Source organism: Bombina bombina, chromosome 1, assembly GCF_027579735.1.
Source record: "Bombina bombina isolate aBomBom1 chromosome 1, aBomBom1.pri, whole genome shotgun sequence".
NCBI lineage: Eukaryota > Metazoa > Chordata > Amphibia > Anura > Bombinatoridae > Bombina > Bombina bombina.
In genome coordinates, this window is record NC_069499.1 from 433,159,935 (window position 1) to 433,187,761 (window position 27,827).

The 27,827-nt window shown below is 37.7% G+C and overlaps 1 protein-coding gene across 1 annotated transcript in view; it reads right to left on the reverse strand.

The window, feature by feature from the left end:
• The window catches only part of LOC128645401 (sodium channel protein type 2 subunit alpha-like), a 584,077-nt gene that overhangs the window by 385,083 nt on the left and 171,167 nt on the right, over window positions 1-27,827 (reverse strand). The window contains exons 8-10 of the mRNA XM_053698390.1: window positions 21,657-21,720; window positions 1,392-1,533; window positions 782-988 (exon numbers count right to left, since the gene is read on the reverse strand). Coding sequence (XP_053554365.1) covers window positions 782-988; window positions 1,392-1,533; window positions 21,657-21,720 — 413 coding nt within the window. The remainder of the gene's footprint in view (window positions 1-781; window positions 989-1,391; window positions 1,534-21,656; window positions 21,721-27,827) is intronic.

A 27,827-nucleotide genomic window follows, 5' to 3' on the forward strand; every position in this document is an offset into this window, starting at 1 on the left:
TTAAAACTAAATACTTACCTATAAAATAAAACCTAAGCTAGCTACAATATAACTAATAGTTATATTGTAGCTAGCTTAGGTTTTATTTTTATTTCACAGGTAAGTTTGTATTTATTTTAAGTAGGTAGACTAGTTAGTAAATAGTTATTAACTATTTAATAACTACCTAGTTAAAATAAATACAAACTTACCTGTAAAATAAAACCTAACCTGCCTTACACTAAAACCTATCATTACAATAAAATAAAATAAATTAATAAAATACAATTATCTAAATTACAAAAAAAAATAAACACTAAAAAAAAAAATATGAAATTATCATAAATAAAAACGAATTACTCCTAATCTAATAGCCCTATCAAAATAAAAAGCCAACCCATTTTTGGATCAGCACCTGGGTAGCGGTTGCTGATTGGTGGCTACATTAAGTGCATTGCTGCTCCTTCAGTAAAAAAATACCAAGAGAATTAAGCAACATTGATAATAAAAGTAAATTGGAAAGTTGTTTAAAAATATATGCTCTATCTGAATCTTTAAAAATAATGGCATATCAATATGGCACATAACAGGCAGATTCATTTTAAACTTACTTTAAAAAAATGTATTTGAAAGTGAGGGGCCAGAATGGAGATTGGAAATAAGGTATAACTGTATATAGTGAAAAATTTTCCATGCCAACCAGTACTACACGAATGGGAGTATCAATTTCAGGTGCATTTGACCTGTGTTACAACTAAAAGATTGTTCATAATGCTTCATTATCAGTGGCATTTCATATAACCTGAATATCTTCTTGGTGTTTCCGTAATTGCTCCATCATTTGCTGAAATTCGGCCTCTTTCTGTTCTGCTTCTTCCATTGTGGCCTGATTCTGTTCCTCATAAGCCATAGCAACCACAGCCAAGATCAGATTGATCAAGTAGAAGGAGCCCAAGAAAATCACCAGCACAAAAAAGATCATGTAGGTTTTGCCAGCAGCTCTTAATGTCTGAAAAAAACAAGTTTTTTTTTTTTTAATTTACATCAAAGTAAGAAACAAAAGCTAAAATCAGAACTAAACAAAATTGTGTTATCATTTAGAAATTATGTATCAAGTGTTATTTTTTTTATTTTTTTTAATCTTTAAAAATAAAAAATATATTTATAAAGTAATGATTCAACCAAAAATAAAAAGTGTATTCAATCTGACCAATTCCTCGTATTCTAGGCAGCCTATTCACTAAAGTTCACCAGTTCTCTATTCATCAGTGAATAAGTTACATAAATTAACATAGTAAAAATACAGGAGACTGGTGCACTATCTAACCTGAAATTAAAATCAAAGAATTTACAAACTTCTCCATTAAATTTGATCACAAAGCATGTGAATTTGTTTCAGATTTTATACTCACCAGTTGATAAAGATTTTCCCAGTAATCTTGCGTCATCAGTCGAAAAAGAGACAGAAAAGCCCAGCTGAATGTGTCAAAGCTTGTATAGCCATAGTTAGGGTTCCTTCCAATTTTTAGACATACATATCCTTTTGGACATTGACTATGAAAAATAATATGAAATATGTTTTAAGAAATAAACTCAGTCTACTTCCTGCATAAATTTCAAATATCTGCAGAAGTCAAAGGCACAGGGTGGAGAGGCACTAAATATCATCTTATAATTAGAACAGCATATTTAAAGTGACACTTAAATTCAAAATTAATCTTTCATGATTCAGACAGAGCAGGCAATTTTCACATTCACTTCCAATAACAAAATATGCAGTCAGTTTATATTTCCACTTTTTAAGTCACCAGCTCCTACTGAGCATGTGCGAGAAGTCACAGATTAAACGTATACAGGTGGCCCTCGGTTTACAACGGTTCAATTTGCACCGTTTCAGAATAACAACCTTTTTTTCAGCCATGTGACTGACTATTGGAAAGCATTGAGAAGTAGTGCATTGATTAAAATAGCCAGTAGGTGGAGCTGTCCGTTTTTGTTGCAGCAAACATATGCAAGCCAAGCAAGCTGAAATTAATCAGTTTAACCAGATCTGAGCTATCGAGCAGATTTCAAAGGAACAAGATCTTCCTGTCTATAAATCAGTCCAGATTGGAATGCATAGAAAGAACTGTTTGCAGAAAAATGCAAGTGAAGTCTGTGTTGTGTGATTATTTTATTAGGTTTATAATGCTGTTTAGCAAATGTTTTTGTTCATTTAACTTAGTTTAATTATATATTCTTTGTTGTGTGATTATTTTATTAGGTTTATAATGCTGTTTAGCATTTAAAGTCTTCATTTCAAAGCTTTAAAAATAATGTATTAGGTATTACTTATGACAATTTTGAGAGGGGCCTGGAACCTAACTCCCTCACTTCCCATTGACTTACATTATAAACTGGGTTTCAATTTACAACGGTTTTGATTTACAACCATTCCTTCTAGAACCTAACCCCCAGCATAAACTGAGGGCTACTTGTATTCATTTGTGATTGTCTGATGGCTGTCACATGATACAGGAGAAGTGGAAAAAGACATAACTCAAATTTGTCAGAAACAATCTACTACTCGTTTGAAGGTCAAACTAAGTGCTATTGTATTGCCGTTTTATCATGCATTTGTGAATTATGCAAATCTGCTGTATTTACTGGTCCTTTAATGTCAACAATAATGAATTAATCATACACTTAAGAATTAAAGTTTTAATGCAATAGCACCTAATAAAGAGGCTACTGCATAAAAAAAATCCTGTGAGAAAAGGCCTTTATGATAATATTTGTAGGTGTGTTTGGTTTTGGATGTTGGCAGGGAAAATACCACTTTTTCTTTCTGTAAATATTATAATGTGACCAAAAATGGAATAAAAAAAAAAAAACTTGCATTTGTGAAAATGCTTCTAGGAATTGTTATTATACACGTAGTGATGATTTTTCTCTCGTACATAGTCCACTAACCATACATGGGTAGGCAATTCAACCAATTCAATAATCAAATGGATTATTGCCTCTAAATTATTTGTGATCTTATTGAACAATACGTTCTATTCAATATTTAACTAATTAAGGGCTAAATTACAAGTGAAGTGCTAATTTATCGCGCGCCCGCAAATGGGCAAATTTACCCATTTGCGGCTGCACAATTACAAGTGGCTGGCTATTTCTACGGCGAGCTCTAGGTAGCAATTAGCGCTTATAAAATTAATCAGAGATCAGATCTCTGGTTAATTTTCTTAATGTGCTTTAAATGTCGTCAAAATACAGTGGCGTGTATTTCATTAAAAAATTTGGGAGGCTAAAGTTGGTGGGTGAGGGATGTTACAAAAAAACAGCACTGAAAAGTGCCTTTACATTGCGGTGTATAGGAACTGTTAATATGTGAGCCCACATTCGCATTGCTGTCAACTTGTAATACCAGGGCACATTAGCATGTGCTGGTATTAATCAGTGGAGCACAAATATCGCTTTCACGAAAGCGATATTTAGCGCTTCACTTATAATCTGGCGCTATGTAAGACAGCAGGGCTTTTTCATGTTACTGATATATATATTAATTGGCTGATGGCTGTCACATGATCACAGGGGAAAGGAAAAATTGAGTTAAAGTGAAAGTAAATGGCTAAAAAAAAATTTGGCTAAGAGGTGATGTTTTCACCTCTTAGCCAATAGCCGTGCGTTAAATCCGGCTTGGCGCCCATGGGAGCCGGATTTACCGCACGGCTATTGGCTAAGAGGTGAAAATGTCACCTCTTAGCCAAAAATTTTTTTAGCCATGCGCTACTGTAGGAGCTAAGAGCGGCGATCGATTGAATCAAATAAAGGAGCTTTCTACATGAAGTATCTTATACTTCATGAATGAAAGTGCCCTTTATTTGTTTCAATAGTAAATCCTAGCGTTTGTAAAACGCTAGGAATTACTTTCACTTTAACTTTAAAATTTGCCAGAAAATAGTCTGTTCACTTCAAATTCAAAGTATATGCTCTTGCATTGACTTTTTATAGTATATTTGCCAATTATTCAATTATAGTTTATTTAGTGTTCCTTTAAAGGACCATGAAATACAGTGGAATAGTATCATTAACAAGTACAAAATAAAAAGACAAAACAATATCACTTTCAAATAATAAGTAGGTATTTTACGACAAAATTATTTTCTTCCCCATTTGCTTATGCCTCAGAAAGTGTGCATATAAGAAGACTGTGCACAATTTGGTAATGGAGGTAAATTGTAAAGTCTTAAACTGCATGTTTTATCAGAATCATGAACATTTTATTTTGACTTTAGTGTCCCTTTAAAGGGACATGAAACCCAAACATTTTCTGTCATGATTCAGCTAGAGAATACAATTTTAAACAACTTTCCAATTTACTTCTATTATTTAATTTCCTTCCTTTTCTTGTTATCCTTTGCTGAAAGGTTTATTTAGGCAATCTGAGGGGCAGCAGAGAACCTACGTTCTAGCTGTTAATTGATGGCTGCATATATATATTTATTGTTATTGGCTCACCCATGTGTTCATTTAGAAACCATTAGTGCATTGCAGCTCCTTCAACAAATGATACCAAGAGAATGAAACAGATTACATAATAGAAGTAAATTATAAAGTTGTTAAAAATTGTATTCTCTATCTGAATCATGAAAGAAAAATTTGGGGTTTCATGTCCCTTTAAGTGGCAACTCTCACTGTGAAATATCCTCACAATAGTTAAATTGACCTTACAGTCAAATGTCAATAATACATTTATTTAATATATATATATATATATATATATATATATATATATATATATATATATATACTTTATTTTATGCAGTGTTTATTTTTTTGTAGGTATGTCACTGGAGACCATGGGGTAAATTTATCAATTGGCGGGCGGACATGATTCGGAGTAGCAAATCATGTCCACCCGATATTGCTAAATGCTGACAGCATACGCTGTCGACAATTATCATTGCACAAGCATTTCTTGTAAAATGCTTGTACAATGCCGCCCCCTGCACATTCATGGCTAATTGGCTGCTAGCAGGGGGCTGTCAATCATCCTGATCGGATCGGATTGAGGTCCGCCACCTAAAAGGTGGTGGAAAAGTTAAGGAGCAGCAGTCTTACGACAGCTGCTTCTTAACTTAAGTTTCAGGCTCGTTGGAAACTTCAGGCCTAGAAAACAGCATCCGCTGCTTATTAAATCTACCCCTATGGATCACATTGGTCATTGGGCAAAATTTCTCTCTAGCCTCTAAAGCTTCACTGACCTCATCAGTCTCACCAGATGCATCAAATTCACAAAAAAACATCTAGAGCTGGGCTTTAGTCTCTGCATAAAATAGCCATCGGCTGAGGAATTTTCAACTCTTTTCCCCCACACTCACAAATGTGTTTTTGGATTCTCAATTTAAGCCGAAAAGTTCTTGCCGATCACAACCCATTACCAAGTGCCTTTTCAACCTCTTTTTTAGGTTAGATTTTTTAGTTTCCATTTTATTTAGATTATCAAATTTGTTTTTTCCCCATGTTATTCTTTGTTAAAGAGATACCTAGGTAGTTGCCTGGAGCATTACATGGCAGGAAATAGTGCTGCCATCTAGTGCTCTTGCAAATATATAACATTCTTGCAAAACTGTGCTCCAGACACCTGTACACTCCTGAACTTAAGTCCCTGTTTTTCAACAAAAGATACCAAGAGAACAAAGAAAATTGGTAATGGAAGTAAATCAGAAAGTTGTTTAAAATTACATTCTCTACCTCTGAGACATGCCCTGAGGTTCCGGTGGAGGAGGAGCACAGTAAGTGCTGCTGAGCTCCAGCTCCTGCCCCACAGCTGCTGGCGGTTACCTTCGCGCCATATCCCAATCAGTGGGATAGCTACCTGGCTAGCTTGAGACAACGCTGCTGGAACCAATACAGCGTTTTTTCTCACCTCGCTGTATTGCAAGTTATGTCAAGACAAAGGATAAGGGGAAGTGAAAGAAAGCTACTCTGTCTAAAAGCTTCTTTATAAATTTCATATATCCTCCTTGCCATCAATTGTAAAGATCTATTTGAAAAGACATTTCTCCGTATTGACTAAGCACTACTCATTAACCGGCAAAGGGAGAAAATTGGAGAAATATGATAATATTTTCCTGCTCCCCCTGGTAATTTAGCAACAAGACACCGAGAAACCTAGTCTCTGGGAACTCTATTTATTCACATCAACTCCGGCTCCCTTGGAAGCTCTCACCGGGAGGACCACTGAACTCACCCCCCAAGATTTCCAACAATAGAACCATCACCTGTCCGGGACATTTCTCCTTCATTTCAGACGGAGCGGCTTCCTCCCCACCCTCCGGTGGACAGGTGCTGGCTGGAGGCGGGGAGCGGATCTGTTGGCGTAAGGGAGAGGAGGGCTGCATCTGCCAAACTGAAAGAGGCTAGTCCGCTCCTGTTGGAACTCCAACTGCAACCGGCACAGTTTGGACGGATCCCCCGCTGGATAGCAACAGAGCCTGTGTGTCTTCGGTATCTGCGGTTAGATTACCCCGGCAAAGACAAAGGCACCTGCGTTGCCCCACCCTCTCCCACCGGTGCTGCGAGAGAGGGGTAGGGGGGCTGTAACCACAAGAGCGGGAGGTACAAGTCCTGGAGCCCCGCAAAAAGCAGGCAGAAGATTTTCCTCTCCCATTGTTGCTACACGAGAGGTGGAGAGAATTACAGGGGCTCCAATCAAAATCTCTAAGGCACGAACAACTTCGGCAAAGGGCAGCCTCCTCCCTAGCGCACCACATCCTACACCTGTAAGAAGAGGTAAACGCTTCCCACAAATGGTTGATGACAGTAGCAGCTGAAGCTGAGGTGAGTTCAGTTAAATTACAGCTCCTAAACAGAGACACTACCCAAGAGCAAAAGCTAATACATAAGGGGGAGCGGTGGTAATGAACATTTTCCTACACCAGGCATAATACAGGAAAAAGTAACTTTTTATCATAAAGGATAAAAGCAAATCCCTTAGAAATACTGAAAAGCTTCGGAAGAAATACCATCAACTTTCATTGAGAACACTTATATAAAAAGCAGCAACCCTTTTTTTTTTTCTTTTTTTCTGTTGTTTATCCTTTCTACATGTTGAATTGAAAGGACACTAAAAGCAACACTGTAGCATGTTGGCTAAATTTGGTTGATATAATTGCATGTCTTTGTAAGATTTATTATTAAGTTGCTAGGAGCTATATTATTGTTTCAGTGTAAAGGGAAGGAAGGCTAGAGTGGGGAAAGGCGAGGGAAAATAACTTAGAAGGGGGCTGGTATTGGAGGTAAGGAAATTATATTTCATTAACTTAGAAAACTAACCCTCCTTTCTTAGAATAGAGAAAAAATTCTCTAAGTACATGTGGGATTGCATGTGTTTTTTCTGTTTTGGGTTTTTTTTTTTCAATTTCATCCCCTCTGGCTTATTTCTATTCTTACTGCATACTGTGTGCCAGGTCCACAAGTGAATTATATTGAAAATAATCAGTGTGTACTGCAGGTAGGGTTCTTTTCCCCTCTGTTTCATTTTGTTTCTCTACATTGAGGGGGATCATCAAATGGAAAACTCAAAGAATTGGATCTAATAAAATCAAAAGTTTGCTTCCCTTCATAGGATTAAAGGAGACAACACATATATAATCACACAACCTTCACTCATATCACGAAATTATTGTTCACTAATTTTTCACAATATAAATTAAATAGCTGGGTGGTCAACACCCCATCTAAATTACCTCCCTTTTTCTTTTTTTTTTTCTTTTTTTTAACACACGAGATCACCTCACTAAAATTCTCCTCACCTTTTTCACTTTTTCCCTTATTCCCCCTCTTCCCCCTTTTTTTTTTTTTTTTTTCTTCACACGCACGTTGCACTTATTCCAAAACTAACCTGCACATGGACAAATATTTGCATGGTCATCCCAAAACACCTCCTTTAACCATGACAGGGAGACAGAGAGAGAAGAAGAATAAACCTCTTTCTGAAAACTTAACAGAAACACAAACACTAACGGCAAACCCTCCAGCTATGCTGGAAACATTTGATATTCAAACTCTGGTTAATAGCATCTCGCTAGCCCTAACCCCTAAATTCGAATTCTTGAAAGATGAAATAAAACAGGACATTGCATCTCTATCTAATGAAGTCAAACAATTTGCGCATAGAATCTCTGAAGCAGAACAAAGAATTTCTGACCTTGAGGACCAGAATATATCTAACAAATCTATCCTTGACTCTACAAATAGCTTAATACTAAAAATGCAGAGTAAAATCGAAGACTTAGAGGATAGGTCAAGAAGGAATAATTTAAGGGTTGTTGGGGTCCCAGAGGGAAAAAAATATGAGGATTTAGAGAACTTCATGTCCAACATTCTACCCCGGGTACTCCAAATTCCTGAATCCCACCCCCAGATAATTATTGAAAGGGCGCACAGGATAGGATCATTTAACTTAAACAGAGTTAACACAAGACCTAGGCCAATCATCGCAAAAATCTTAAATTTTCAACACAAGGTCACACTGCTTCAAGCATATCGCAAGCATCAACCCATACTGCTAGACGGTGTAAAAATAATGATATTTCAAGACTACTCTGCAGAAACAGCTTCTAAAAGAAAAGAACTAGCCCCACATTGCACAAAATTCATAAAACAAGGGGCATGGGCCACATTACTATACCCTGCGAAATTGAAAATAGTCATAGAAGGTCATACTCACACCTTTGAATCTGCGCAGGAAGCAGAAAATTTTTATGTTGAAACATATCCTACAGTACTAAGTTAGAACAATGGAAAGGATAGACAGGATTGTGAAATATTGTTCTTTTTTCCTTTTCTCTTTTCTCCTTTCTCTCATCTTTTTCCTCTCACTTATTGGTATAATAAAGATGACAAAAATCATAGTGGGGGTGGAAGAGGGAAGGAAGGCTAAACTTCCTCTTATAATTTGTCTTACTTGGGTTAACTGGGTAATTGATTTTAAAAGAAAAAGAAGAATCTTCTGTGTTGGGTCTTTTTTTTTTCTTTTCTTCTCCCCCCTTATATATATTTTTTTTTTTTTTTCTCTCTCTCCTCCTTCCCTCTTTAATACTGTTTAAATGGACATAAAGAATACTTTTAAACTGATATCTTGGAACATAGGTGGCTTAACATCCCCTATAAAGAGAAAAACAGTGTTATCCCACCTAAAGAAAAACAGTACAGATATTGCCTTCCTGCAAGAAACCCACTTAAAATCGGAGGAAGTGCTTAAACTTAAAACCACATGGGTTAAGGAAGTATTATATTCGTCTACAACTAAGAGGAAAAGTGGGGTAGCCATTCTCTTAGGGAAGAAACTTGATTATGAAGTCATATCTACAGAGACAGATGGAGAGGGAAGGTACCTGATTGTAAAAATCAAAATAATGAAAATAATGTATACACTTTGCAATGTTTATGCCCCTAATGTTTTTAGTCTCCCGTTCTGGGAAAACTTACAAAACAAACTTATGCTACTTATGGAAGGACACCTAATCTTGGGGGGGGATTATAATATGGCACCCAAATACCCACTCGATAGACTGAGACAGAACCCCACCTCTCGAAAAACAAAGAGAGACAACTTAGAGTCAAAACTATTCATTAAATTAACTAATAATTTGAAGATCTGTGACATATGGAGGGCACAAAATTCGGCAGAAAGGGAGTATACATGTCACTCTCGTGCACATAAGACACTTTCCAGAATAGACCTTTTTTTAATTGATGAAAGACTATGTAAATTTAAAGTTATAGCTGATATTCTTCCAATTACTATATCCGATCATGCCCCTATCTCTCTAGTATTTCAGTCCAACTACCTAAAAGGAGGGAAAAGAGGGTTTAAATTCCCACAATATTTAAGCACTGATAATAAATTTAAAAACTGGTTGATAGCAAAATTTCGTGATTATGCTCAAATTAATCAGGAACATATCTCACAACCAGCACTTTTCTGGGAAACAGCTAAAGCTGTCTTAAGAGGGGAAATACTTGCATACACTATAGCTAGGACTAAAAAGTATAAGAAAAGGGAAGGAGAGCTTCTTAGAGCGGTAACAAATGCATACAATAGGCACATTTACCAGCAAACTCCAGAAACATGGTCCAGATATATCTCTGCGCTAGCACATAGAGATTCTTTTTACCTATACAAAACAACACAAAAGGACCTTAAACTACGGGCTAAGCTATACCACTACGGGAATAAAACAGGTAAACTCCTGGCAAATCTGGTAAAACGAGAGAAAGCATCTCCTATAATAGAATGTATAATATCAGAAGGTAGGCAACTTAAAACGTCAGCAGAACTTCTCTGAGCATTTGAGGAATATTACAGAATCCTCTATAATGGTAAAATATCTAACCTTACACAGCGTGATGAATTCTGGGAAAAAATCATGCACCCTTCGCTATCGCACGAAATAAGATTGCTTAAACTCTACTATTACCGAACAAGAAACTCTTACAGCAATTCATAAACTAGCTAATAATAAAGCTCCAGGACCTGATTCCCTCCCAAATGAATTTTACAAGATATTGTCTTCTGAAATTACAAAGCATTTAACCTCCTTATTTAATGATCTCTATCTTAGAGGGGGCACGCCGTCATCAGATTTTGTTGCTTCTAACACAACTCTTATTCTTAAGCCAGGGAAGGACCCGGCAAGGAAAGAATCTTATAGACCTATAGCACTTCTGAATACTGATTACAAATTGTTAGCAGCTATTCTGGCAACTAGGTTGCAATCCTTCTTTCCTTCCATTATTCACAAAGATCAATCAGGGTTCATATCAAAACGGAACTCCTCAGCTAAAATTAGGGAATTATTCCTAACAATTGAATACTTTAAGGTAACGGAGGAGATGCGAACCGGGGGGAGAGGGGAGACCCCTGATAAGGTGATCATTTTCATCGATGCTGAAAAAGCATTTGACTCTGTGCATTATGATTATTTGTCTTATACTTTGGAAAAATTCGGGCTAGGCGGTAATTTCCTTCGATTTTTTAATAATTTGTACAAAAATGCCTCCACGAAAGTCATAGTAAACGGAGATCTTACCCAGGCCATAAAATTAGAACGGGGAACCAGACAGGGGTGTCCCCTCTCCCCCCTATTATTTGACTTGGCAATTGAACCTCTGGCCATATCAATCCGTCAACAACTGGAAGGAATTAAGGTAAGAAAAAAAGAGATGCGTATGGCACTTTATGCGGACGATGTCTTAATATACCTATCAAATACGGTTAATAATTTACCTAAACTTCTCAAGATAATAGATCAGTTTGGGTCATTCTCTGGTTATAAGGTAAACACAGCTAAATCAGAGTTACTTTGGATCAAAAAGACAAAAGACTCAGCGACTGAAATTCCTTTTACTATAGTACAAGACTCAGTCAGATACTTGGGTATATGGATATCTTACAACCCGGACGATTGGTATTCTTTAAACATACTTCCAGTACTTAAGACCGTCAAAGAAGTCTTTAAAAACTGGCAGAATCTCCCCCTCTCATTGTCAGGTCGTATTGCTTTGTATAAAATGACTCTTCTCCCTAAAATACTTTATGTTCTGCAGAATACCCCACTGATTCTTAAAAGGAAAGACATTTTATCATTTAATACAGCCCTGCGCTCGTTTATTTGGCAGAATAAGAAGCCTAGAATCTCACTAGCTAAATTAACATTACCTTTAAAACTAGGAGGACTATCTCTTCCTGATCTAAGGAGCTATAATCAAGCATTTTTAGCTCGGATCATAATAGATTGGTTAACCAATAGTGATTATATTACGATTTCTGAACTTGACGCAGATATTCTTTATCCAATCGAGTTGAGGGCTATAACACACTGTAATAACAATCTCCTCCCTCTTGATTTAAAAAAAATAAGCTCGATCTGCAACCCAATAAAAATGTGGAAGAGGATGTGCAAACAATTATCTATTGAATCTAAGGTATCAAGATACAACACACTCTTAAATAATCCACAGTTTCCAGCAGGGATGCAATCGACCCTATTCGCTCAATGGCAGATCCAAGGTTTAAGCCAAGTCCACCAACTAATAGATTTCGAAACTAGATGTGTTAGAACATTTAATTCCTTAAAGGAGGAATTTGGTATCCCTAATAAAAACTTTTTCGTTTACTTACAAGCTAGACATTACGCTACTAAGTTAACAAGTGAGCATGGCTGGGACTGGTCACTTGGGAGTATTGATAACTGGATTCTTTTAGTTAAGAATGGGCTCACTTCAATCTCTTATATTTATCAAACAATGGCCTCACTTAAGGGCACAGAGACACTGGAAAATATTCGGCATAAATGGGCTGATTTGCTAAAACAAGACTCTCTCACTCTTAGCACAATCACCCTTTCAATACAAAAGGTTTATCGGGTAACCCTCTCTACAACTTGGAGGGAATCGCACATTAAGATTTTGCACATGTCACATTTTACTCCGAAAAAAGGCGCACAGTGTCAGGCCAGTTTTAATAAGTGTCCAAAATGCCTTCTCCCCTCGGCTAGTTTACTGCACATGTTATGGGAATGTCCAAAAATACGAAATTTCTGGCTCAAGACACAGTACTGGTTAAATACCAGCTTAGGCCTTCCCTCTCTGTCTTTTTCTCCAACAAAGGTAGTTCTACTTAATCAGGATGAGAGTTTACCTGCTAAGGAGGCCAAAATTATTAACCTGATTATTTTGGCTGGTAGATACCTAATTTTAAAGAAATGGAAAACAAAAACAATCCCGAGTGTAAAAGAAATTAAAAATTGCTTAAAGAAACAATGTATTATTGAGCAAGTGGATACTGATTTACAAAATGACGATGACGTAAAGAGATTCTTCTCAAAGTGGTCTATATTTATAAAATCTCTCCCCGATAGTGAAATAGAATATATAATCCATCCGTTCAGAAACACAGAATTAATCTTATTAGGTATTTGGTAATCAGAGGTAACTGTCCCTTCCCCATTCTCCTTTTTTTTGTTTTTTTTTTTTTTGTTTGTATGTTTGTTAGCAAATCAATAAGGTGTTAACCTTATTTACCATAGTATGGGCATTTTTGGTTTATATGTGTCAAAAAACTGGCTTTGTAATAACCCCCAAGTATGTAAATATAAAGAACATTTTCCCCCTCTTCCCTTTTTCTTTTTTTCTGTACCCCAAAATTTGAAACTATATTATAAAAAACAATAAAAAGTATATTACAAAAAATTACATTCTCTATCTGAATCCTGAAATTAAAAAAACAGAATTTATGCTTACCTGATAAATTACTTTCTCCAACGGTGTGTCCGGTCCACGGCGTCATCCTTACTTGTGGGAATATTCTCTTCCCTAACAGGAAATGGCAAAGAGCACAGCAAAAGCTGTCCATATAGCCCCTCCTCAGGCTCCTCCCCCCAGTCATTCGACCGACGGTTAGGAGAAAAAAGGAGAAACTATAGGGTGCCGTGGTGACTGTAGTATATAGAGAAAGAAATTTTTCAAACCTGATTAAAAAACCAGGACGGGCCGTGGACCGGACACACCGTTGGAGAAAGTAATTTATCAGGTAAGCATAAATTCTGTTTTCTCCAACATTGGTGTGTCCGGTCCACGGCGTCATCCTTACTTGTGGGAACCAATACCAAAGCTTTAGGACACGGATGAAGGGAGGGAGCAAATCAGGTTACCTAAACGGAAGGCACCACGGCTTGCAAAACCTTTCTCCCAAAAATAGCCTCCGAAGAAGCATAAGTATCAAATTTGTAAAATTTGGCAAAAGTGTGCAGAGAAGACCAAGTCGCTGCCTTACATATCTGATCAACAGAAGCCTCGTTCTTGTAGGCCCATGTGGAAGCCACAGCCCTAGTAGAGTGAGCTGTGATTCGTTCAGGAGGCTGCCGTCCAGCAGTCTCATAAGCCAATCGGATAATGCTTTTCAGCCAGAAAGAAAGAGAGGTAGCAGTAGCTTTTGACCTCTCCTCTTACCAGAGTAAACGACAAACAAAGATGAGGTTTGTCTAAAATCTTTTGTTGCTTCTAAATAGAACTTTAAAGCATGAACTACATCTAAATTGTGTAACAAACGTTCCTTCTTTGAAACTGGATTCGGACACAGAGAAGGAACAACTATTTCCTGGTTAATATTCTTGTTGGAAACAACCTTAGGAAGAAAACCAGGCTTAGTACGCAAAACGACCTTATCTGAATGGAACACCAGATAGGGTGGATTACACTGCAAAGCAGATAATTCAGAAACTCTTCTTGCAGAAGAAATAGCAACCAAAAACAGAACTTTCCAAGATAGTAACTTGATATCTATGGAATGTAAAGGTTGAAACGGAACCCCTTGAAGAACTGAAAGAACTAAATTTAGACTTCAAGGAGGAGTCAAAGGTCTGTAGACAGGCTTGATTCTGACCAAAGCCTGTACAAAAGCTTGTACATCTGGCACAGCTGCCAGTCGTTTATGTAACAAGACAGATAAAGCAGAAATCTGTCCTTTTAGAGAACTCGCTGACAATCCCTTATCCAAACCTTCTTGGAGAAAGGAGAGGATCTTAGGAATTTTAATCTTACTCCAGGAGAATCCCTTGGATTCACACCAACAGATATATCTTTTCCATATCTTATGGTAAATCTTTCTAGTCACAGGTTTTCTGGCTTGGACCAGAGTATCTATCACAGAATCAGAAAACCCACGCTTGGATAAAATCAAGCGTTCAATTTCCAAGCAGTCAGCTGCAGAGAAACTAGATTTGGATGTTCGAATGGACCTTGTACTAGAAGATCCTGTCTCAAAGGTAGCTTCCATGGTGGAGCCGATGACATATTCACCAGGTCTGCATACCAAGTCCTGCACGGCCACGCAGGAGCTATCAGAATTACCGAGGCCTTCTCCTGTTTGATCCTGGCTACAAGCCTGGGAAAAAGAGGGAACGGTGGAAACGCATAAGCTAGGTTGAACGACCAAGGCGCCACTAATGCATCCACTAGAGTCGCCTTGGGATCCCTGGATCTGGACCCGTAGCAAGAAACCTTGAAGTTCTGACGGGACGCCATCAGATCCATTTCTGGAATGCCCCATAATTGAGTCAACTGGGCAAACACCTCCGGGTGGAGTTCCCACTCCCCCGGATGGAAAGTCTGACGACTCAGATAATCCGCCTCCCAGTTGTCTACTCCTGGGATGTGGATTGCAGATAGGTGGCAGGAGTGATCCTCCGCCCATTTGATGATTTTGGATACCTCTCTCATCGCCAAGGAACTCCTTGTTCCCCCCTGATGGTTGATGTAAGCTACAGTCGTCATGTTGTCTGACTGGAATCTTATGAATCCTGCCTTCGCTAGTTGAGGCCAAGCCCGGAGAGCATTGAATATCGCTCTCAGTTCCAGGATGTTGATCGGGAGAAGAGACTCTTCCCGAGACCATAAACCCTGAGCTTTCAGGGAATCCCAGACCGCGCCCCAGCCTAATAGACTGGCGTCGGTCGTGACAATGACCCACTCTGGTCTGCGGAAACTCATTCCCTGAGACAGGTGATCCTGGGACAGCCACCAACGGAGTGAGTCTCTGGTCATCTGGTCTACTTGAATCTTTGGAGACAAGTCTGTATAGTCCCCATTCCACTGCTTGAGCATGCACAGTTGTAATGGTCTTAGATGAATTAGAGCAAAAGGAACTATGTCCATTGCTGCAACCATCAACCCTACTTCTTCCATGCACTGAGCTATGGAAGGCTGCAGAACAGAGAGAAGAACTTGACAAGCGTTTAGAAGCTTTGACTTTCTGACTTCTGTCAAGAAGATCTTCATTTCTAAAGATCTATTATTGTTCACAAAAAGGGAACTCTTGTCGACGGAGACAGTGAACTCTTTTGAACGTTCACCTTCCACCCGTGAGATCTGAGAAAGGCTAGAACAATGAGCCTTTGCCTTGGAAAGAGACGACGCTTGAATTAGAATGTCGTCCAGATAAGGTGCCACTGCAATGCCCCTTGGTCTTAGAACCGCTAGAAGGGACCCGAGCACCTTTGTGAAAATTCTGGGAGCAGTGGCTAGTCCGAATGGGAGATCCACAAACTGATAATATTTGTCCAGAAAGGTGAACCTTAGGAACTGATGATGATCTTTGTGGATAGGAATATGTAGATACGCATCCTTTAAATCCACGGTAGTCATATATGGACCCTCCTGGATTGTAGGTAAAATTGTTCGAATGGTTTCCATTTTGAACGATGGAACTCTGAGAAAATTGTTTAGAATTTTTAAATCCAGAATTGGTCTGAAAGTTCCCTCTTTTTTGGGAACTACAAACAGATTTGAGTAAAACCCCTGACCTTGTTCCACAGTTGGAACTGGGTGTATCACTCCCATCTTTAACAGGTCTTCTACACAATGTAAGAATGCCTGTCTCTTTATTTGGTTTGAAGATAAGTGAGAAATGTGGAACCTTCCCCTTGGGGGTAGTTCCTTGAATTCTAGAAGATAACCCTGAGAGACTATTTCTAGTGCCCAGGGATCCTGAACATCTCTTGCCCAAGCCTGAGCAAAGAGAGAGTCTGCCCCCTACTAGATCCGGTCCCGGATCGGGGGCTACCCCTTCATGCTGTTTTGGTAGCAGCAGCAGGCTTCTTGGCCTGTTTACCCTTGTTCCAGCCTTGCATTGGTTTCCAAGCTGGTTTAGTCTGGGAAGCGTTACCCTCTTGTCTAGAGGCTGCAGAGTTGGAAGCCGGTCCGTTCCTGAAATTGCGAAAGGAACGAAAATTGGACTTATTCTTAGCCTTGAAAGGCCTATCTTGTGGGAGGGCATGGCCCTTTCCCCCAGTGATGTCTGAAATAATTTCTTTCAATTCTGGCCCAAAAAGGGTCTTACCCTTGAAAGGAATATTAAGAAATTTTGTCTTGGAAGATACATCCGCCGACCAAGACTTTAGCCAGAGCGCTCTACGCGCCACAATTGCAAACCCTGAATTTTTCGCCGCTAATCTCGCTAACTGCAAAGCGGCGTCTAAAATAAAGGAATTAGCTAACTTAAGTGCGTGAATTCTGTCCATGACCTCCTCATATGGAGTCTCCCTACTGAGCGACTTTTCCAGTTCCTCGAACCAGAACCACGCCGCTGTAGTGACAGGAATAATGCACGAAATAGGTTGAAGGAGGTAACCTTGCTGTACAAAAATCTTTTTAAGCAAACCCTCCAATTTTTTATCCATAGGATCTTTAAAAGCACAATTGTCCTCAATGGGAATGGTCGTGCGTTTGGCTAATGTAGAAACTGCCCCCTCGACCTTAGGGACTGTTTGCCATGTGTCCTTCCTGGGGTCGACCATGGGGAACAATTTCTTAAATATAGGAGGAGGGACAAAAGGTATGCCTGGCTTCTCCCACTCCTTATTCACTATGTCCGCCACCCTTTTAGGTATCGGAAAGGCATCAGGGTGCACCGGGACCTCTAGGAACTTGTCCATCTTGCACAATTTTTCTGGGATGACCAGATTGTCACAATCATCCAGAGTAGATAGCACCTCCTTAAGTAATGCGCGGAGATGCTCTAATTTAAATTTAAATGTCAAAACATCAGGTTCTGCCTGCTGAGGGTATGACAGATAAATTATCATCAGCGCCCTCCTGCTCTACAGTGTTTAAAACTGAGCAATCGCGCTTTCTCTGAAATCCTGGCATTTTGGATAAAATATTAGCTATGGAGTTATCCATTACTGCCGTCAATTGTTGCATAGTAACAAGCATTGGCGCGCTAGAAGTACTAGGGGTCGCCTGCGCGGGCATAACTGGTATAGACACAGAAGGAGAGGATGCAGAACTATCCCTACTTCCTTCATCTGAGGAATCATCCTGGGCAACCTTACTAAATGTGACAGTAATGTCCTTACTTTGTTTGGACGCCATGGCACAATTATCACATACATTAGAAGGAGGAACCACCTTGGCCTCCATACATACAGAACATGATCTATCTGAAGGTACAGACATGTTAAACAGGCTTAAACTGGTTAATAAAGCACAAAAACCGTTTTTAAACAAAACCGTTACTGTCTCTTTAAATGTTAAACAGGGCACACTTTATTACTGAATATGTGAAAAACAATGAAGGAATTATCCAATCTTTACCAAATTTTCACCACAGTGTCTTAATGCAAAGTATTGCACCCCAATTTTCAAGCTGTTAACCCTTAAAATGCGGAAACCGAGCCGTTTGCAATTTAACCCCACTACAGTCCCAGCCACAGCCTTGTTGCGACTTCATCTATCCCAGGGGGGTATACGATACCAATTTAAGCCTTCTAGGAACGTTTTCAGTGGATACCAGACCCTCTCACATGCAGCTGCATGCACTGCACTCAAAAGAAACTGCGCAATAATGGCGCGAAAATGAGGCTCTGCCTACTACAGAGAAAGGCCCTTCCTGACTGGGAAGGTGTCTTAACTAGTGCCTGGCGAAAAAAAACGTTCCCCAAATAATAAAAAGTATGAAATCCACTTCAAACTTTAAATAAACAATCGATTTAGCCCTAAAGAGTGTCCACCAGTTAATAGCCCATAATAAGCCCTTTTATTCTTTCTGAGTCTAAGAAAATGGCTTACCGATCCCCATGAGGGAAAATGACAGCCTTCCAGCATTACAATCTTGTTAGAAAAATGGCAAGTCATACCTTGAGCAGAAAAGTCTGCAAACTGTTCCCCCCAACTGAAGTTCTCTGGGCTCAACAGTCCTGCGTGGGAACAGCAATTGATTTTAGTTACTGCTGCTAAAATCATATTCCTCTTTTAAACAGAACTCTTCATCTCTTTCTGTTTCAGAGTAAATAGTACATACCAGTACTATTTTAAAATAACAAACTTTTGATAGAAGAATAAAAAACTACAACTAAACGCCACATACTCTTCACCATCTCTGTGAAGATGCTACTTGTTCAGAGCGGCAAAGAGAATGACTGGGGGCGGAGCCTGAGGAGGGGCTATATGGACAGCTTTTGCTGTGCTCTTTGCCATTTCCTGTTAGGGAAGAGAATATTCCCACAAGTAAGGATGACGCCGTGGACCGGACACACCAATGTTGGAGAAATTTGGGTTTCTTGTCACTTTAAGTCCTCAAAAGGGCATTTTGGAAACCTTTGCAAGTATTTCACAGATATTTGGAAACAGTCTATTTTGAACACATGTGCAAAACACTGAAATGGCCACAGGTCACATTGTAGATGTCTATTAACATACATGCCATTGAGTCATTAAAGCTTCATTTACCCTTCTTGTAGAGGCTGTATACAGTGGACAGGGCACACATTTACATATGTATACATGATATTCTGTACAGCTAAGAGGATCTGCAGGAAAAGTCACATCAGGACCCCAACATCTATATATTTTATTTTAATATTTGATTTAAAGTCACACTAGCACTGTCTTGGTTGTCACTAACAGTACTAGTGTCTTTAAAATCAAGTTTTAAAACAAGATTGTGACTTTCATAGGAACCTATTGTCATTTTTTTCCATCCGCATCACTACTAAACCATCTGAATGCATCTTGTATGTTGTAAAGTAAAGTGTAACCAGCACCTGTGTATCCAGTGGGTGCACACGCCATTCAGGACCTCACACAAAAGTCCAGGTAGATAATTCAGGCAAAAGAAGAATGGCAGCATTCCAGTATCTTAAAAGTCACTTGGTTTCATCTCCAAATGAAACAAACAACGACGTTTCGGGTGTTACCCCTTAATCATGTTGCATGATTAAGGGGTAACACCCAAAACATTGTTATTTGTTTCATTTGGAGATGATGTTTGAATAAACCAAGTGACTTTTAAGATACTGGAGTGCTGACATTCTTCTTTTGCTTGAATCTTGTATGTTGTCTTGATGGGCAGATTGTTCACCATTTTTTTGATGATGAGTACTGACTTCTATTGGAAATATATTTTTATACTGGATGTTAACATAAATGAAACTGTAAACTGTGCCTTGCAACACTGTATCTGTCTAAAAAAAAACCTCATACAAGATTGCACCTTCAAAACTGGGTTTATATAGGGGATGCTATGTCCAAACACGGTCACGAGAGTGCGTTTCAAAGTGCTTAAAGCTACATTATTGAACTCACAGCTACGAAGGCGCATTCCAGTTTAAAAGTTAAATAATGTAGGTTCACTTTGAAATGCACAGAATGATGCTCAGGACAATGTAAAAGATGTATTCAGATTAGTTTAGCACTGGTACAGATGGAAACAAATTACGGTAGATTCCTATAAAAGTTGTGATTGCTCAATCTTATTTTAAAACAAGGTTTTGAAAATGTCAGAACTCTTAGTGACAATCACAACAATGTAAGTGTAACTCTGAATCAAATATTAAAAAAAAACAACAACAACAAAAACATGTGTAGCTGTCCTGATGTAGAAATTGTCTTGATATTACTATTAAAGGGATAGAAAAGTCAAAATTAAACTTGCATGATTCATTGTTGAAAATGAATACGCACATATCATACACTAGTGGGAACTAGCTGCTGATTGGTGCCTGTATTCGTTTGTATCTTGTGATTGGCTAACTAGATGTGTTCATCTAGCTGCCAGTAGAGCAAATATATTAAGCAAAGGATAACAAGATAATGGGGCCTATTTATGATGGTGTGAGCGGACATGATCCAATATAGCAGATCATGTCCGCTGCACATCAATAAATGCTGACAGCATACGCTCTCAGCATTTAACTTTGCACCGGCAGTTCCAATCGGGCGATAGCAGGGGGTGTCAATCAACCAGATCGTATTCAATCGAGTTGAGTTCTGTCCGCCGCCTCAGAGCAGGTGGACAGGTTATGGAGCAGCGGTCTTTAGAAACAAGGGGCATCAAGCTCCATACAGAGTCTGATAAATATGCCCCATAGAAGCACATTTTATCATAGAAGTAAATTGAAAAGTTGTTTAAAATTGTATGTTCTGTCTAAATCATGAAAGAAAATTTTGGAGTTTCCTATCTCTTTAAGGTTTTTTCTTCATACCAAGATACATTTGGCATTTATATGGTTAATCAATGTTGAGGATGGATTTGGATTACAATAGGTTAAGGCAAATTAGTATTTCCCTTGCTCAGGGAACAAAGGAGTTACATGAATAGTTACTGTAACTTTAAGAGGTGTAAATGGTCTATTGTATCAGTCAGCTTTGGGTTACCTCCCAGTTTCTATTTTTAGAACAGGTACTTAATAAACAAAAATACCTTTTTGGGGGCTTTTCTGTTGAAAAGGCATTCATAGCTGCAGGATTTTAACAAAGGAATCAGTTTTGCAATGAGAAACTCGACAACCAATTTATTCAGAAAGGCAAAAGCCATAGATTGTGATCAACCCCAGGTCTCTTTTTATTGCATATGGATAACTGCCCTAACACTTTAATAGTTAATAGTGCTATAATTGCACCCCACTGCTACTGGGTTTATTCAGTGCATCACTCAGGAATTGCCGAAGGTCAATAACAAACAAAATATTACAATTTGTTTCCTGTCTTTCTGTAGTTACTGCGATGCATTAAAATGGTCTATAGACTTATATGGAATAACTCTTGGAAATGTCCGGTATTATAACCAAAATGTTATTGTTTATGTGATATATAGATGTGAAGATTTAATGCACAAAAAGTCTTACCCAGCATCTGTGCTGTTCCCACAGAGAAGAGCATCCCTTGACCCTTCCAAATAATAATAACGTTCTGATAATAAAAACAAAACAATAAGTAAGAGTTAAAAATACATAATAATAATGATAGAAAATAAATGGTGGCATAGATATTGTCGTCAGTTTTTCTGCATGAATTATTTTATACATTAAGCAATGCTACCTCCTTAACACATTTAAAGTGAAAATAAACAGTTTTAAGAATGTTATATATGATGTTTATTTATGTATAGAAAAAACCTTTACAATAAACTTTTATTTTTTATTTTTCCCCCTTTTCCTGTAATTTATGTCTGAAAGCGTTTTTCAACTGAGAAATGACAGAGTACATAAGAGGCTTTACAAAACTAACAAATTTGTCCCTTCAGCAGAGATGATTAGATGAGAACTAAGAGACAGTGTAGAGTTGGTTAACATATGAGTTGACTCCAATCTTTCTGATACTACGGGGCAGATTTAACAAGGGCCGAATGGCACCTAATCGCCTTGTTTCCGCACGAGCCTTCAGGCTTGCCGGAAACAGCAGTTAAGAAGCAGCGGGCCGCCAGCAGGGGGTGTCAATCAACCTGATCGTACTCGATCGTGTTGAATTCCGGCGATTCCTGTCCGCCTGCTCAGAGCAGGGGGACAGCATTATGGAGCAGCGGTCTTTGTGACCGCTGCTTCATAACTGCTGTTTCTGGCGAGTCTGAAGACTCGCCAGAAACACAGGCTCACAAGCTCCTTATGGAGCTTGATAAATGGGCCCCATGCTCTAGATTAATTTAAATAATATTCAGCACTAATGTACAATCCATTGGTATTGAGAGGGACAGACATTTACATATGTGCAGGAACTGTCCACTCAGACTAAAACAAAAGTTTTAGACTTTAGGACGGCAGATTTTTCATTAATGGGAGAATACCTAAAAAACTATTTAAAAGGGAAAACTCTTATTACAGGGGTTCAAGAACAGTGGGAATTTGTGAAAGGTGTCTTTTTAGATGCAACCGCACACTGTATTAGACATGTCTGTAAAAGTAAAAGAAAGCGGAAACCAATTTGGTTTTCCAAAGAAGTAGCACATGCTGTAAAGACAAAAAAGATAGCTTATAAAAATTACAGACACACACAAGCAGATGATGATATGAAAATATGGAGACTCCAACAAAAAAAGACTAAGCAGTTAATTAGGAAGGTTAACGCTCATGCAGAAGAGAATATAGCACAGTCAGTAAAACATGGGGACAAAACATTCTTTAGATATATCAGTGAAAGAAGAAAAAATAAGGTAGGAATAGTAAAATTGAAATCAGTTGATGGTAGAATAATAGGAGATAAGCAGATTGCAGACTGCCTCAATGATTACTTCTGTTCTGTTTTCACAAAAGATTGTGAAGATACAATGTCTACATTAAGGGATGCTACGAAAAATAGAAACAAGCTTAACAGTTATCTTTTTACAGAGGATGAGGTTTTGTTGGCATTATCAAAAATAAATGTTAAAAAGGCAGTGGGTCCTGATAATATTCATCCAAGGGTTTTAAAAGAACTTTGATCAGTGCTAACTGTCCCATTAACTGATCTGTTTAATCAGTCACTATTAACAAGAGCTGTCCCAGATGATTGGAGAATAGCAAATGTAATACCTCTTCATAAAAAGGGCAGTAGAGAAGAATCTGGCAACTACAGGCCTGTTAGTTTAACTTCAGTAAAAGGGAAATTAATGGAAAGCCTCTTAAAAGAAAGAATTATGACTTACATAAAAACAAACAATTTAGAGGACCAAAATCAGCATGGTTTTACTTCAGGGAGATCATGTCAGACTAATCTAATTGACTTCTTTAATTATGTAACAAAAGTATTAGACAAGGGTGGAGCAGTTGATGTAGCATATCTAGATTTCAGCAAAGCATTTGACACCGTCCCACACAATAAACTAATTCACAAACTGTATCTCCTTGGTCTAGATTCAAAAATTGTGAACTGGGTGGAATGCTGGCTTAAGGACAGAAAACAAATTGTCTTAGTAAATGGAGTTCATTCAGCAGAGGGGGCTGTTACTAGTGGTGTTCCTCAGGGGTGAGTTCTGGGGCCTGTTTTGTTTAACATATTTATCTGCGATATCAGCAAAGGGCTACAGGGGAAAGTATGTCTCTTTGCAGATGATACAAAAATTTGTAACAGAGTGGATGTTCCAGGGGGGGTAGACAAAATGAGAAGTGATATACAACAATTGGAGGATTGGACAAACGACTTGGATCTAAAGTTTAACACAGCAAAGTGTAAAATAATGCATTTAGGGAAGAAAAATCCAAATGTTAATTACAGACTCAATGACACTTTACTGACTGTTACAGATGGGGAACAGGACTTGGGAATTATTATTTCAGATGATTTAAAACTTAGTAAACAATGTAGTAATGCAGCGAGTAAGGCTAGCAGAATGCTTGGATGTATTGGTAGAGGTATTTGCAGCAGAAATAGTATGGTTCTTATGCCACTTTATAGATCATTAGTTAGGCCTCATCTTGAGTATTGTGTGCAGTTCTGGATGCCATATCTTCAGAAGGATATTAACAAACTTGAATCTGTGCAAAGGAGGGCTACCAAAATGGTACATGGTCTAAAAAATAAAACTTACCAGGATAGGCTCAATGACCTAAATATGTATAGCTTAGAGGAGAGAAGGGAAAGAGGTGATATGATAGCAACTTTCAAGTACATTAAAGGGTTTAGTAAAACTGAGGCTGTGGGTATTTTACATAAAATGGAAAATTCAAGAACAAGGGGTCATGAGCTCAAGCTAAAGGGTAGTAGATTCAGGAGTAATTTGAGGAAGCACTTCTTTACAGAAAGAGTGATTGATTTATGGAATAAACTTCCTCAAGAGGTAGTAGCAACAAACATTGTGGGGGACTTTAAAAATGCATGGGACAAGCATAAGGCTATCCTATGAACTAGATAAGTTTATACTGTTAGGTAAGGTCGGGCAGACTTGCTGGGCCTATGTCTCTTATCTGCCGTCAATATCTATGTTTCTATGTATACGTATTTAATTAACTTTTAAGTGATTTAGTAGAAGCTAATGAGATCTGCAGGAAATTCAAGAATACTTAAAGGACATAATACTCATATGCTAAATCACTTGAAACTGATGCAGTATAACTGTAAAAAGCTGACAGGAAAATATCACCTGAGCATCTCTATGTAAAAAAGGAAGATATTTTACCTCACAATCTCCTCAGCTCAGCAGAGTAAGTTCTGTGTAAAAAGTTATACTCAGCTGCTCCCAGCTGCAGGTAAAAAAAAATAAAATGAAGAAATGAAGAGCAGCCAATCAGCATCAACAGTGCTGAGGTCATGAACTCTTTTACTGTGATCTCATGAGATTTGACTTAACTCTCATGAGATTTCATTTAAACTTCCTTACACTGAATAGGGAAATAACATGAGAGTGCACAAGGCTCATCCCTTCGGCTGTCCCGGGACATACATACTAATATGCTGCTTAGAAATCCTTTACAATGGGATGTGGCTACTGAGGAACTTTTGAGGTAAAATATCTTTCTTTTTTACATAGAGATGTGCAGGTGATAGTTTCTAGTCAGCTTTTTACAGCTATACTGCATCACTTTCAAGTGTTTAAACATTTGGGTATTATGTCCCTTTAAGTCGCAACAAATGACATCTAGAAATATTAATTCTTTTATTTTTTATTGCATTTTTTGTAAAAGTATGTTACATTAAAAGGACATAAAACCCACAATTTTTCTCTCATGATTCAGATAGAACATACAATTTTAAACAACTTTTCAATTTTCTTCTATTACCACATTTTCTTTGTTTTCTTGTTATCCTTTGCTGAAAAGCAAGAAGGTTAGTTCAGGAGCATGCACGTGTTTGCAGCATAATTTGGCCGCAGTTTTGCAACAATGCTATACATAAGCAAGTGCATTAGATGGCAGCACTATTTCCTGTCAAGTAGTGCTCCAAGCAATTGCACGCTTCCTATCTAGAAATCTCTTCAACAATAAATAACAAGAGAACAAAGCAAATTTGATAATAGAATTAAATTGGAAACTTTTTTTAAATCATAGTCTCTATCTGAATCGTTAAACAAAAATGTTGGGCTTCCTGACCCTTTGATTTCATTTTTTTAAACAGGATTTCTATCAGCAATCATTTATTAGTAGTTGGGATTTAGCAGTCGTCCTGTCTTATTAATTGGTGATCAAGATATTTTGCTTTGGTATTTACAGAAAAATGTAGTAAAACATGTTTTAAAATAATGTGATTTACAGTATCTAGAACTATGTGTTGGCATCTCCTTACAGTATTAGAAATCTTGCAGTTTGGCAAAGTTCATTCGGTAGAGTGAGTTTTGGAACGTTTGATAATATTTTAAACCTGGTCTCTTAGTGGTTTCATGATTTACAGAATGAGAACTGTTACAATCGTCATAAAGAAAAAAGAGATACATTGGGGCCTCTTTCTTTTTGTGGAAATTATTATTGTTCTTGATTTAAGATGAAAATCTTGAGAAAACAGAAAACATTGTTAAATAATTTTAAAATATTAAGGGCTAGATTACAAGTGGAGTGCAACTGTTAGAGCGGGAGACGATAAGCAATAACATGCACGTGTATTACAAGCTGATTATAAACGTGTGAGCTCGAGCGCAAGCAAAATATCTCAAAACTTGAAAGATAATTTTTTATCAATTTTAAAATAGTATAATGTGTCTTACTATGTATTTAATTTAAATATGTTATATTCAAATTTCCTTCACTCAGAAGAAAATGCTTTTCTAATGTGAAAACAAATCAGAAAGATTGGAATCAACCCCCTTAATGAACGGGGCTTTCCTTATCTGCTCCTCCAAATAAGGTAAACGGGTTTGGATACTGAAAAATAGTTGTAGCAAATAAGGCAATAATGCATTTTTTAAACATTTTTAAAGGGACATGAAACCCAAATTTTTTCTTTCATGATTCAGATAGAGAATGCAATTTTATACAACATATACATTTACTTCTATTATCTAATTTGCTTCTTTATTAAGAATCCTTTGTTGAAGAAATATCAATGCACATGGGTGAGCCAATCACAAGAGTAATCTATGTGCAGCCACAAATCAGCAGCTACTGTGCCTATTTAGATATGCCTTTCAACAAAGGATATAAAGAGAATTAAGCAAATTAGATACTATAAGTAAATTAGAACGTTCTTTAAAATTGCATGTTCTTTCTAAATCATTAGAAAAAATGTGGGTTTCATGTCCCTTCAAACTCACCCAACTCTGTTAATTTATTGTAAGACTGTTTAAAAAGCTTGTAATTAAAATGTGTTTACTGTCCATTTAAGGGAAACAATTGTTATATAATGTTATATTTCAATACCAAAATTAATTTAAAAGCGACATTTTACTCAGAAATGACCTTCCAACCATATAAGAGAATAACATTTAAACAGTAAAATCTGTTTACATTAAAACTGACTGATAGCTGCAAAACTCGTTCATTGCATTTATCAGCCAACAAGAAATAGTAGTAGAGTTAGTAGGAAGAATCCATCATCCAATTAGCAATATTAAAGGGACAGTCCACACCAGAATATTTATTGTTTTAAAAGATATATAATCCATTTATTACCCATTCTCCAGTTTGAATTAACCAACACAGTTATATTAATACACTAAGCCTCTGCAAACTGCCCCTTATTTCAGTTCTTTTGACAGACTTGCATTTTAGCCAATCAGTGCTGGCTCCTAGGAAAGCCACGTGCGTGAGCACAGTGTTATCTATATGAAACACATGAACTAACACCATCTAGTGGTGAAAAACTGTCAAAATTCCCTGAGATGAGAGGCGGCCTTCAAGGGCTTAGAAATTTGCATATGACCCTCCTAGATTTAGCTTTCAACTAAGAATACCAAGAAAACAAAACAAAATTGGTGATAGATGTAAATTTGAAAATTGTTTAAAATTACATGCCCTATCTGAATAATGAAAATTTATTTTTGACTAGACTGTCCCGTTAAGATGTATTCGTTTATTTTAAATTTTAACTTCTCATTTGTCAGGCAAACACAGTGAGCTCCATTTCTTAAGCTGTGGTTGCTGCGTTGGGGGCCCATTGTTTCAGGATCACCTGAAACA